The following is a 14,409-nucleotide window of genomic DNA, read 5'->3' on the forward strand; positions in this document are numbered from 1 at the left end:
ATATGTACATACCTATGTTTGTATACCTACGTCCCGCGGTTGTGCCCACGTAAATAGAAAAATCTCTTTTACTTCTGTCTTTAGTTTTTTTTATTTAGAAAAAAAAATGCCGAGCTTGCATGAAGACAGTTATGAATGTGGATGAAGCGAAGGAAGCATGCAAAGATCTTGGCAAGTGGAAAGATATAGTCTCTGCCTACCCTTCCGGGAAAGAGGCGTGATTTTATGTATGTATGTATATTTTTATTTGTTTTAACCATCTGTTTATTTTGTCGCAAATGTTTAAGATTTTCTTTAACCTTCTGGTTAGTTTGCTATTACATATACATATGGTCACGTCTATATCCCTTGTGGATTAGATAGAGCCAACAGTCTTGAAAAGACTAATAAGCCACGCTCAGCTATTTGGCTTAATGATAGAATTGAGATTCAAATAGTGACAGGTTGCTAGCCCATCGCCTAAAAAAAGAATCTTAAGTTTGTTCGCCTATCCCTTAGTCGCCTTTTACGACATCCATGGGAAAGAGATGGAGTGGTCCTATTCTTTTTCCTATTGCTGCCGGGAACCACACGGCACACACAGAACCTTCTATAATAATAAATCAAGCAATCGTGAATTTCAGTACAAAAATTTACTCACAATAAGTACAAAAAATAACATGCCTTTACTACTTAAAACGATTGTCGTACCGAGTACAATTTATTATGTTCGTTGTTGTCTCGTCCTCGATGATGAACAGATTACTAATGTAGTATCGGTCTTGTACTCACTAGCGCCACACAATTTTAAAGCTTGATTGAAAAACTGAACGCATCCCTCTGTGTGCTTCCTCTTCCGGTATCTATGGCCTTATGTCATTCGGTTTTTTGTGTCAAAAACGGCGTCACATATTTCCTCATTTTTTATAAGTTTTTCAGTGTATTGTTGAAAAATGTCACAAAAAAGGTCCTCGGAGGAAGAAAGGAACCATCTTTTAAAGAAAATTCGGAAATTAGAAAGAAAAATTATCCGACTCCCCGAATCGGATTGTGAAGGTGAGGTTATAACCAAATTTTTTCTCTTCCACAACACAGAATCTCAGGATATCTGTAAACATATATTGTTTTTTACACTGGGCCTAGGGCATTCTGCGGGAATGTACATGGCTGTCAAGTATAAAACAATGATAAAACCTAAGGGTGTTCTGTGGGAACACATGTGGTTTTCATACGAAAAGCACCTAGGACATTCTGTGGGAATGTACATGGCGCGACTTAATGCAGTATATAAACATGTTTTTTCGTCATTACAGACGATGTGGAGATAGATGAATGTCAATCTTATAACAAAGAAAACATGCCTACCCCACTACCTGAGGATGAGTTTGTAGAAAATCCATGTGAAGAAAATCTAGACCAGGAAGATTCTAACCTAGATGAGGAGATCCTCAATGTGTTGGGAGTGGCACCTGCTCCATTACCTAAAAAAGAAATCCTACATAAGGAAGTGGCTGACCGTTGGACAAAAATCCTTAGCAGAGGATTAGATAAAGAGGAAAGGGAGCCACTTCACAAGGACAATATTGAGTTCCAGAACGTACCAAAGATGATAGCACCTAAATTAAATAAAGAAGTGGCTGCCGCCATGAACGAAGGTGCTCGGAAAAGAGACCAGGTCATTGAAAACCGTCAAAAACAAATATCGACGGCATTATCCTGCATTGGCCAGGCCTTGCAGATGGCCCTACAGAACATTCAAGAGAATAAGATCTCCATAATCAAGAAAATGAATGATGCCGGGCGATTGCTGTGCGATTCTCTTTTCCTGGATTCCAGAGGACGTCGGACCTTAGTCTTGTCAACTATTAACAAGGATCTCAAAGATTCTTTGTTAGAAACCGAAGCGGGAGAATTCCTATTTGGAGAAAATTTAACAGAAAAAATAAAGACAGCCAAAGCTGTACAAAAATCAGGAAAGGACCTAAAAAGTGATGACAAGAAGAAACCTTTTGTCAAACAAAATGAAAATAAAGACAAGACAAATAATAATAAAACTTTAAACTGGCGGGGCCCTCCTCGAGCAGGAATACAGCAGAGATCCCAGAGGTCAGGAGGGCAGCCTTACCACCGGTACAACAAACATCAGTCTGCGGTGAAGAAAGAAGATCAAACAACAATGAGGCGAGGGAGGAAATAGATGTTAAGGTAGGAAGAATCTGTTATTATTTACAAAATTGGAAACAAATAACAAGTGACCCCACCATATTGGATTGGGTTAAGGGATATAAAATCCCATTCAGGGAAATACCTCATCAGAGGTCCATTCCCTTGAATAACAACTTTTCTGATTCTGAAAAATCACAACTATATTCAGAAATAAACAAGTTGTTATGTGTGAAAGCCATAGAGGTATGTTCACCTGTAGACAACCAATTTTGTTCATCCATTTTTATTATTAAAAAACCTAATGGATCATACAGATTTATATTAAATCTTAAAAAATTAAATACCTTTGTTAACTGTGATCATTTTAAGTTAGAAGACTACAGAACAGTTTGTAAACTGATACACAAAAATGATTACTTAGTATCCTTAGATCTAAAAGACGCTTATTATATGATTAACATGCATAATAGCAGTAAAAAATATTTAAGATTCTATTTTGAGGGAAAATACTACCAGTTTAATGTATTACCTTTTGGTCTTTGCACAGCCCCACTAACTTTCACAAAAATCATGAAACCAGTGACCTCTTATCTACGTCAAAAGGGCTACCTGTCAGTAGTGTACCTCGATGATTATTTATGCATTGACAGTAACTACACCAAATGTTTTAACAATATGACTTGTACCATAGAACTGCTATCTAAATTAGGTTTTATTATTAACAGAGAAAAATGTGAATTTATTCCAAGACAGACATGTAAATTCTAAGGCTTTATTTTTAACACATTAGATATGTCTATCAGTATCTCCAAAGAAAAGAGACAAAATTGTTTAAAGTTAATAACGGAATTATATTCAAAAAATAGTATTACAATTAGATTCTTAGCTCAAGTTATTGGGAAATTAATATCAGTATGTCCTGCTATCAAGTATGGTTTATTATATACTAAAGAATTAGAGAGAACAAAATTTCTATCTCTTCTTAAAAACAATGATAATTTCGAATCAAAGACCTCATTAACTGAGCGGTGTAAAGATGATTTGAGATGGTGGTCCAGAATAATCATGAAATCAACCAACAATATAAGAAAAAATAATTATCAGTTAGAAATATTTAGCGATGCATCCAGGACTGGATGGGGAGCTTCTTGTGGTGCTAAACAAACTGGAGGAACATGGACTGAACAAGAATTAAAACTTCATATCAATTCCCTGGAATTGTTGGCAGCCTTTTTCGCATTAAAGTGTTTTGCTTCACATGTTACAAACAGTAATCTTCTTCTTAGAATTGATAACATCACTGCGGTTTCATACATCAATAGATATGGTGGTATCCAGTATCCTCATTTACATAAACTCTCAAAACAAATTTGGCAATGGTGTGAATTAAGAAATATACACATTTTTGCAACATACATTAATACAAAAGACAACATAATTGCAGATTTTGAGTCGCGAAAACAATTAGCCAACACTGAATGGGAATTGAATGAAATATATTATAATAAAATAGTCTCTGTATTAAGAAAACCAACTATGGATTTGTTCGCAAGTAGAACGAATGCGAAATGTGAATGTTTCATATCATGGCACCCGGACCCTGAAGCATTTGCTATCGACGCATTCACACTATGTTGGTCTAAATTCCATTTTTATGCATTTCCACCTTTTTCTATGGTTCTTAAAACCTTAGAAAAAATTATCACAGATAAAGCAAAAGGTATTGTTGTAGTACCATATTGGAACACTCAACCTTGGTTCCCTCTATACAATAAGTTGCTTGTTAGCAAACCTATTATATTTGAACCCTCTAAAGATTTGCTTATTTTACAAAATTCCAGGAATCCACATCCTCTGTACAAGAACCTCAGCCTGATGGCAGGTGTCTTATCAGGCAAGCTTTCCTAAAATTAGGAATCAACAATGATGCAGCAGAAATCATGTTGGCTTCTATTTCCACAAATACTTTGAAACAATATCAGCCATGCATACTGGCATGGGCCAGGTACTCAAAAGAAAAAGGTATTTCATTAACAGAACCATCTATTTCTGATATTATTATATACCTTACTAAAAAATTCAATGAAGGCTTGTCATATGGTAGTTTGAATTCACATAGGTCTGCCTTATCATTAATAATGGGCTCACAATTGGGATCTGATGAAAAAATTAAAAGACTTTTTAAAGGTTTCTTTAGGTTGAGACCTAGTGCCCCAAAATATAGTATTACATGGGATGTATCCATAGTTTTAAAATTTATTGAGGAGAAATATATAGAGGATAATAATTTAGAATTAGTAACTAAAAAGACTGCAACATTGTTAATTCTTGCCACAGGCCAAAGAGTTCAAACGATCTCATTAATTGATATAAATAATATAGTAATTAAGGAAGATTGTATAACAATCAAAATTGACAAATTAATCAAAACATCAGCACCTAATAAGTGCCAACCTTTTCTTACTTTACCCTTCTTTAATGATAGGGTAAACATCTGTCCTGCTAGAACTCTAATTAACTACTTGGATATTACTAAGAATTTAAGAACAACAAATATGTTATTTATTTCTTTCAGAAAACCATATAAAAGCGTTTCTACCAGCACAATCAGCCGTTGGATCAAAAAATGTATGGAAGAATGTGGTATAGATATCTCCACATTCTCAACGCACAGTACACGTCATGCCACGACTTCTGCGGCGTTTAAGAGAGGCGTCAACATTGACGAGATTAGGCGAACGGCTGGTTGGTCTGGAGAATCGGCTATTTTTGGAAAATTTTATAATCGTCCTATAATTAATAACTCAGAATTTGCTGAGAGTATATTTTTAAAATAAGTGATTAATTAATAATTAAAATCATGTATCTGTTTTTTGTCAATTATAGAAAGAAAATAATAAATATTTCTTTTCCAGTTACAAAGATTTATTGGTTTAATTTTACAACTTCTGTCTTTGAACATCTACATTAGTAATCTGTTCATCATCGAGGACGAGACAACAACGAACATAATTAATAGTCAAACGAACTTACCTGTACGTGAAGTTCGACTGTAATTATGTGAAGTTGTTGTCTCGTCCGAAGATGATGAGTCCCTCCCAACCCATTAGATCCTAAACAATTAGATTAATTGTATTGCCCTGTTATCAGCTGTAAAATTAATTCTTCGAACTAGAATGACATAAGGCCATAGATACCGGAAGAGGAAGCACACAGAGGGATGCGTTCAGTTTTTCAATCAAGCTTTAAAATTGTGTGGCGCTAGTGAGTACAAGACCGATACTACATTAGTAATCTGTTCATCATCTTCGGACGAGACAACAACTTCACATAATTACAGTCGAACTTCACGTACAGGTAAGTTCGTTTGACTATTAAATATGAGTTTGGATAATCGTCGCTCATGTCTCCCCTAGTCTCGTTCCACGCTCCCAGGGGACGAGACGTAGACATGTTTGGACATATTTCTACTGGATGTGACATCTCTATAATCACTGAGTTTCGGCGACTTGCTTGTGTAGTTGGGTAGGGTAAAGCGCCCGGTTGAAATGCGTGATGCGCAGAAAGGCACACGTTCAAATCCCACCTCGGTCATGAAGGTACCAATAATTATTTTCGAAGTTATACATGTACATTAGTTTGAATACTAACCGGTGCTCTACTCTTATCTCAAAATACCCGAATCCCAAGTTTATAAGCCTATCCCTTAGTCGCCTTTTATGACGTCCATGGGAAAAAGATAGACTGGTCCTATTATTTTTGTCTATTGGTGCTGGGAACCACACGGCGCATGACGATGCAACCGGGACTAAAGCCGAGTGGAAGAAGAAGACAGATTCCGATCTTATATTTCTCCAGTTCCTAGAGTTATGTAGGCAATCTTCTTCGTTTACCTACGCCATAACAAAGGTTGCCATGGTTTTGTTTGTTAGGTAAAAATACATACATACATACATAAAATCACGCCTCTTTTCCGGAGGGGTAGGCAGAGACTACCTCTTTCCACTTGCCACGATCTCTGCATATTTCCTTCGCTTCACTTACATTCACAACTCTCTTCATGCAAGCTCGGCGGTTTCTGGTACTTTTGACCTGACCCTTTACCAGGACGTCCTTAATTTGATCAAGATACGTCCGTCTAGGTCTTAGGTAAAAATGTCAGATAATAATATAATTTTTATTGTATGTTCAATAATATAGTAATTTTAAACTGATTATTTCTCTCCCCTTTCCTCTTTCTATCTTCTGTAGTAATAACAAACTTTGCAACTATACTTCCTATATGTGATGACACATCTAGTATCTTTATAATAACGATGCAGAGTATAGTTTGACAACGCGTTTTTAAGTAACAGGCGTTGGGAAGTGAATTAAAGCGTCCTTAAGGGGCTCAGTTACTGGATTGAATTGTTGTGGATATTCGCTCATGTTTAGGGGTATCACTACATACATACATACATATGATCACGTCTATATCCCTAGCGGGGAAGACAGAGCCACCAGTCTTGAAAAGACTGATAGGCCACGCTCAGCTGTTTGGCTTAGTGATAGAATTGAGATTCAAATAGTGACAGGTTGCTAGCCCATCGTCTAAAAGAAGAATCCCAAGTTTTTAAGTCTATCCCTTAGTCGCCTTTTACGACATCCATGGGAAAAAGATGGAGTGGTCCTATTCTTTTTTCTAATGGTGCCGGGAACCACACGGCACTACATATGATGCCCTCAAAATGGCAAGAAGGGCGCGGTGTAGACCCGTAAATGGGAGTTCTCATTTGAAAAAAAGGGGGTACCACTACCTACATAGTAAAAGCGAAGTCGCTTCCCGCGTCCGCCCCTATGTCTGTATGTATGTATGCTTAGATCTTTAAAACTTCACAACGGATTGTGATGCTGTATTTTTTTATATATATTGAGTGATTCAAGAGAAAGATTTATATTTATAAATTCTAAGCGAAGCCGGGTCGGGACGCTAGTTGACAATATAAAGAACATACATACATATGGTCACGTCTATATCCCTCGTGGGGTAGACAGCCAATAGTCTTGAAAAGACTGATAGGCCACGCTGAGCTATTTGGCTTAATGATAGAATTGAGATTCAAATAGAGACAGGTTGGTAGCCCATCGCCTAAAAAAGAATCCCAAGTTTATAAGCCTACCCCTTAGTCGCCTTTTACGACATCCATGGGAGAGAGATGGAGTGGTCCTATTCTTCTGTTGGTGCTGGGAACCACACGGCACTATATTTTATAATAAATACTTATATAGATAAACATCCAAGACCCAGGCTAATCAGAGAAAGTTCTTTTCTCATCATGCCCTGGCCGGGATTCGAATGCGGACCTTTGGAGTCAGAGAAAAGCGTACTACCAGAAGAATAGGACCACTCTATATCTTTCCCAAGGATGTCATTAAATGCGAATAACGGAAAGGCTTTAAACTTAGGATTCGTCTATTAACTTTCGTCCGCGGCTTCGCTGGCGTAAAAAAAAAGTATTATTTTGCTATTCAACATTCATGAAAAAAATAATTTAAAATTCGTCTAGCAGATTTCGCGTGAAAAAGTAACAAACGCACCCACGACTTTTTGATTATCATGCCTTCACTTAAAAAATATGAACCCTATTTTATATCACACTGACTTGTCCCCGGAACAAATCGGAGGGGTGTTGTGATTGCACGGGCAGCGGACCAGGCTTCCCCTCCCTTTTACTATATTATACAAACGTGAAAGAAATTTAAAAGAATTAATACGCAACTGTTAACTATTTTAGGCCGATAAAAAACAAAAACAAAATCAACTTTTTTTTCCGCAGAGATACAATTACGAAATAGTTGTGTTGACGTAAAACGTTAACACTATACCTACACTAGTTTACACTTTGAACCCTGTATTAAGCAAATGCTGGAAGAGTTTTTAACACTTAAGGACTCGCTAATGGGTCCAATGGACCCAGTCCCTTGTATTTAGTTGATTTATTTAAAAATTACGACATATGCGTTGCCGTTTTTAGTACCTTTCGGCCATAGTGTAAGGCGTTAGATTACGATTTAAGTTGTCAGTTAGCGTGCTGCCCGTGAGTGCTACGGACGTAAAAGGTGTGTATGGGTCCGCTGGACCCGGTAGCGATTAACTACGTAAGTGTTTTTTCACTAATTCGTAGTACCTCATATGATCTCACCCGAAGAGATTTTATGAAAACATTGGCTATTTCTTTGATTAAACCACACCTACATATAAGAATTTCTATCATTAATATTCCACAGCACTTCAAAACCCGTATTCGAAATATAATATCGGAATTAGAACCAACTGCAGCATCCAACGCACCCCTACCAACGAGTGGACGTAAAGTACGTTGCGGTCTATGTCACTGGAATAGAGATAAAAAAACCAATGTTTTTTGTGTAAAATGTAATACACCAGTTTGTGGAGAACACATGAAACAGATTTGTGTAAATTTTTATGGCTTAGTTTGATGCAGAGAAATGTTGGAAAGTGATTTTATCCCAAAAACTTATAATCTAAAATTTGTTGATTTTGAAAGTAGATTTTGCTGGTTCCTATAAAAATTGATCTCTTAGATATATTTTTTCTTAGTAGATACATTATAGTAGTATATTAAGGTAAAGAAGATTTTGTTTTAAATATATGGTTACAGAATTTATTAATATTAGTCTAAGTTCAGTCATAAAACTATGCCAAAATTACTTATATTTTTTTTACTGACTACTTGATTAAGTAAAAACAAAAAATATTTCTTTTTTATTAAATATTTGTTTTTTTTTAACTTAATTAACGATATTAAAAGAAACCAACGCCTTTCATTAAGCAGTTTACAAAAAAAAAGTTTTTTTTGTCAGGGTCCGCTGGACCCGGTTGCGGGTGTTTATGTTGCTTTTTGAAGCGCGGGTCCCTAAGTGTTAACGACAGAAATACTCGTATTATCATTGAAATTATTTTTTATTGCAACATTATCATTTCATTTATTGAATACATCTTATAATTTTAATTTATTTTAGATTATTTTTTTATAACGACATATAAATATTAACTCCAAATATAACACGACATTTTTTTATTATTATAATTATAAGTACTCATCATAATAGCCGATTTTTTTTTGCGATGGGTTAGCAACCTGTCACTATTTGAATCTCAATTCAACAATTAAGCCTAAAAGCTGAACGTGGCCGATCAGTCTTTTCAAAAGTGTTGGCTCTGTCTACCCCACAAGGGATATAGACGTAGCCATATGTATGTATGTAATACCCGATATAGTAAACCTGTTCGCCGTTCCATATTATTTAAAATCGCGAAGCTCAACAAGGTTCATATTGTATCTAGTTATAAACAGTAATTGTAATTCAATTGATGTAAGTACAATATAATATTCAATAAATATTTTTCAAATTGAATTGAACTGTTATGGGGATTATAAATGATTGTCAAATGATGATGATGATTATTTAAATTATGACAACAATACAAATTAAAAATTAAGTAGCCTTTTCTACTGCCAATTCGAAATTTGTGTCAGGCGATATTAACTCAACGATTTATAACAATATATAGATAAACATCCAAGATCCAGGACAATCAGAAAAAGTTCGTTTCTATATGAATATTGTACCTATTAAATTGTCGGGAAAACTTGAAAGAATTTTCATCTTCGGTTCAGTTCAAGACAAACAAGGTTCCCCACTTACATATTTAAACTTTACATCTTTTGTAATTTTAGTATACCTAGATATGTACCTAGTCCAAGGCTGATGAAAATATGTAAAATTTCCACGGTAACGGGAAAAAAGAGAACTAAAGCTAGTTTAAAAATTACGAAATTATATTATACGTGAACGATATCACAAATAAATAGGTAAACATTATAAACTGTAATAAGAGTTGCTACTGCCATCTATTTATATTAAGACAAAACATCAATAACATTAAAGTTCGTTTCCCATGTGCTTGCACTCCGTCTGTTTAGTTACTGAAACTACCAATAGATGTCAGTAGTGTAAAGTTTAGTTTTTGTTTAAACCTCTAAAATAGAATAATGATTTGAAAACATTATTATGTTAGTGATGTACTCACCCATAATATGGGAAAAAACGTTATTTAAGATTAACGATACTTAATGCAAGAATAAATTGAATGTTTTAAGATTTATTTATTTCAAATGATGAAAATAACAGTAAGTATGCTTCTATTTATATTAACCTTTTTACTTTAAAAAAAATGCGACGATTTATTACTTAAAATAAACAAAAATAATTACTTATATATGCTGGACAAATTACACAAGTAGATTGTATGTATGTTAAACAACCAAAATAAAACTTATTTGCAATATTGCCAGTCCTGGCACATCAAGTAGGTACCAACCTACTAAACGATTTGAATGGAACTCTTAAATAAATAATAACTAGATAGTTAGAAATTAGTAAGTGTCTTAAGATAATTGAAATCGTTAAGGCTTTATCGTTATCGTAGGTAACAAATTGTATCATCAAAAATCGATTAAGGTCATTGAATACAATGCATTTTATATAAGCATGTTAAATTTATCAACTTAGGTAGGTATAGGATTTCAAAAGAAGGTATCCTATTTTTGTTAGGAATTGTTTGGTATCACATTTGACATTGGCTAGCTTTTTTCTACGGATTTGGCCGTAAGTTTTTTAATAAAGCACTAATTTTCAAGTCAAACTAATTGTCAAGGCTTCGCTCCCACAAAAATTTTGAGTATTAAAAGTAGCCACTGAACTGTATGTAACAACTTAAGAACTGAGGTCTAGTCTGGCGCTGTGATATTTTCATCAAAATAGGTTCAGTATTTTTTAATTTTTTAGTCATCAATAAAATAACAATTTATTCAATTATTACGGATTTGTATGGATGAAAACATATTCTGAATGAAGTTAACTAATTATACCAATATCAATCAATATTTTGCTATGACTCATTTACTTTGTCACAAATAAATGTTGGATATCAATATAATTAATATAAAAAAAAACGCAAATGAACTGTCTAGTTATCACGAGACCTCTACTAGCAGGGTCAATGGGTGATTCATGCTTACTCACATGTTCTTACATTAACAGTTATATTGTTTTGTCTGTTAACTGTGGTTAGGCAAAATTGCATTTAGCACAAGTTAAAAGGTTATTATTAAAATATTTAAAAGAATAACTGGATATAGACACATTTGAGGAAAATAGTATTCATTTGAAAATCGGTATTGATTATAATAAATTATTATAAAATTTAATTATAATAAAGCAGGAAAAAGCACAAAATAGGCTGTTGATTGTTTTACTTTGCGTAGGTACTAAGAGATTACACTAAGATATACAGGGGAACCTAACTCATATTGGATAATAATCAAAATTACATTAGAAATGTTGATTTTTTTTTTTGTTATTTCTGGATATATTTGGTATAATATATTGATAATAGTAAAATAGTTTTAGGGTGGCTACAACTAAAATATTTTCTTTTTTCGTGTTGGTATCTTTGAAGTCTTTATAAATATGAGGTTGAGAACACCATTTCTTGATTTAGGAATCCGTTTTTGAAACGGAAGTTCAGTTTTAAAAGGAATCTCATTTTTTTTTAGTGTGAGAGTGAATTCAAAGTTAGCATTCGCAACTAAAGAACCCTATACTTAGGAAGAGTTTTATTTCAAGTATCTTATCGAATTCCCGAACAATTAACGTGAAAACGTCCATCGACTATAAATAACTTGAACTCCTCTCACGCATCACTCGAAGCATTTCAATCAAAACTTCTTACAAAGGAGTTCGATTCATTTATTTTTATTTTTAGATTCACCCATGATCATTTTGGTAAATTATTTCCAGTTTTTGCGCTCATTCATCCATATAATCTCTATATCCTCTATATCCCTTGCTGGGTAGACAGAGCCAGCAGTTTGACCGACTGCTGGCTTTGCCTACCCTGAAACTACAACATCTATGGCAAAGACATCGTGAAAATCACAACATGAAAATTACAAAAAAGTAATAAGAATACTTAAGATATTGTTTTACTTAATGGTATCTTATCTTACACAGAAAGCTTTCTGGGTTAATGTGAAACTTTTGACCGGTACTACTTCATTTCCTGGAAATTTTGATCATTTCATGGAATGGCTTCCCGTTGAATTTCCAGAAAAAGTAGCCAGAATTTCCAGAAAGTAGTAGAAGTATTAGTAACTATAGTTATGCATCTGTCATCAATCAAAGCTTATTGAGGCTGATTCTGAACAGTAAGGATACTTAAGTTTGTAGCAGCGGGTAACATAAAAATACTTATTTGATTAGAAAACTAGCTACATTTTAAAATCGATAAAATAAAACGGAAATTTATGAAGAGATTCAGTTAATAAATCAAGTTTCTTAAAGTGTTTATTTATAAAATTTTAATACTTAAGTTTCGTTCGTATGGGAAGTTATTTTTTATTATAATTTTTTTATTTTATACATGAAATTTAATGTGGATTCTTCTTTTAGGCTTACAACCTTTTGCTAAGTATTTGAATCTCAATTCCATCATTATGCTAGACCATACAACCTTTCAGTCTTTTTAAGACTATTGGCTCTGCCTACCCCGTAATCATATGTCTGTCTAAAAATAACACAGCGAGCTACAAATAAAGAGTGATGCTTTAGTTCAGTACAATCAAATTGTAGTTTTTAATTCATTTTCTTTTCCAATCTTGGATAAATCCTGCTTGAATGAATTTTATTTGTAGAATCTGAACCGATGTGAAGTGTCAGCAACGCCTACAGATATTACTAGACCTAGTAAGGTTTAACTTTTGCAATAAACTTGTTGACAATTTCTTGGCGCCCACACGCAGTGAAGAAACGAACAAGTGACACATTTTATGTGGGAGATGTTTATATCTGACTGATCTATTAACCGTTTAATTGGTGCTATGCGAATTTTTATTTGTTTAATTAAAGGTTTATTACACCCAATTAAAGCTACATTGGTTAACGACTGTTTAAGTTGATATTTTGAAAGAATTTTTTAATAGGACGCGCTCTTTTTTTGGCCTTATGTCATACATATATACTGTCACGCGTGTTTTCCTCAACGGAGTAGGCAGGGACCACGACTTATACATGCTTTGATACATTATAGATGTTCTTGGATTGAAATTGATCTTCAATCTAAAATCTGATTTCAAAATTTAGTTCACTACCTACAACTTTAATTTCCACAAGAGCTAAACATTTTCAGTTTTTATGACACTGTTAGCTCTGCCTACCTTGTAAAAGATAGAGAATTATTATAAATGTACCTATACATAAAGTTTAATCTGATACTAAAATATTAATAGTCATCAATTGTTATCTGAACAAAAGTTCATTATTTGCATGAAAATACATTTTGTTTGCGCATTATCTAATTCTATCGTTGTAGTTCAAGATGGATAACAAAGAGTACAGAAATAGAACAGAGGTGAACGATCTCAAGACTCAACATCTCATTACTTTCATTCATAAAAAAATTATAACGCCAATTCGAACATGAGTGAGTCAGATGTTGTATAGGGAAGTAATAAATGGCCTGGAACGCGTGAGATACTCATTTTTTTTATCATAATTTATATTTTTAAATCCATGCTAGTCTGGTGGTGGTTAAAAAGCATAGTGTTTGACAGCTGCATCTCTTCCCGTGAATATTGTAAATCAATGAATGGGAAAAGCTTATTAATTTGGAAATCTTCTTTTATGCGATGTACTAGCAACGTGTCACTTTAATTTCAATATAGCTGAACGTGGTCTTTCATTCTGTTTGAGCTTATAAGCTTTGTGTACCTGTACGGAAAAAATACGGGATTAAATGTATGTATGTAATACAAGTTCCGGAGTTCAGCTCTTATTCATAACTATGTCAAGCGATTTAACGAATAATTTCACTAGTGGACTGATTTGATTAATTAATTACATATATTAGTACTGCACAGACCTTCAGGAGTAACTTGACGAATAAGTAGTTCTATTTTGAACTAATGCTTGTTTCTAAAATAATTATTTTAAATATGGTATGATTGCTTAAGTAGTTACGAGTGCTATCTTTTATTTTATTTAAAAATATTTTCTCCCACAAAAATGGTATCATTACTCCTTCAAGAGTTCTTATATAATCAAAGTATCTCATTATGAATACAATGCACTATGAAGTTGGCTATCGTAAGGTAATCGGCTTGCCTTGCCGGGACCTCCGTCGGCAATGCTCTTTCACAG

General features: G+C 34.0%; 2 protein-coding genes across 6 annotated transcripts in view; one reads left to right on the forward strand and one right to left on the reverse strand.

Annotated features, from left to right (window-relative positions):
* LOC106140005 (protein Skeletor, isoforms B/C) overlaps positions 1-14,409 on the reverse strand; it is a 60,872-nt gene that overhangs the window by 42,528 nt on the left and 3,935 nt on the right. The gene's annotated exons all lie outside the window — the stretch shown is intronic.
* LOC132903258 (uncharacterized) lies at positions 737-5,515 on the forward strand. 5 transcript variants are annotated; one of them, XM_060951006.1, is made up of 3 exons: positions 737-1,035; positions 1,293-2,184; positions 3,987-5,069. In XM_060951006.1, the coding sequence occupies exons 1-2, from the start codon at positions 933-935 to the stop codon at positions 2,174-2,176; spliced, it is 987 nt and encodes a 328-aa protein (XP_060806989.1). In that variant the 5' UTR covers positions 737-932; the 3' UTR covers positions 2,177-2,184; positions 3,987-5,069. The 5 variants fall into 5 exon arrangements, 3 of the variants coding, with proteins under 3 accessions (XP_060806989.1, XP_060806990.1, XP_060806991.1); XM_060951007.1 differs by having other exon boundaries at positions 4,721-5,069; XR_009657356.1 differs by lacking the exons at positions 737-1,035; positions 1,293-2,184 and having other exon boundaries at positions 2,910-4,167; positions 5,061-5,515.

Source organism: Amyelois transitella, chromosome 23 (assembly GCF_032362555.1).
Source record: "Amyelois transitella isolate CPQ chromosome 23, ilAmyTran1.1, whole genome shotgun sequence".
NCBI lineage: Eukaryota > Metazoa > Arthropoda > Insecta > Lepidoptera > Pyralidae > Amyelois > Amyelois transitella.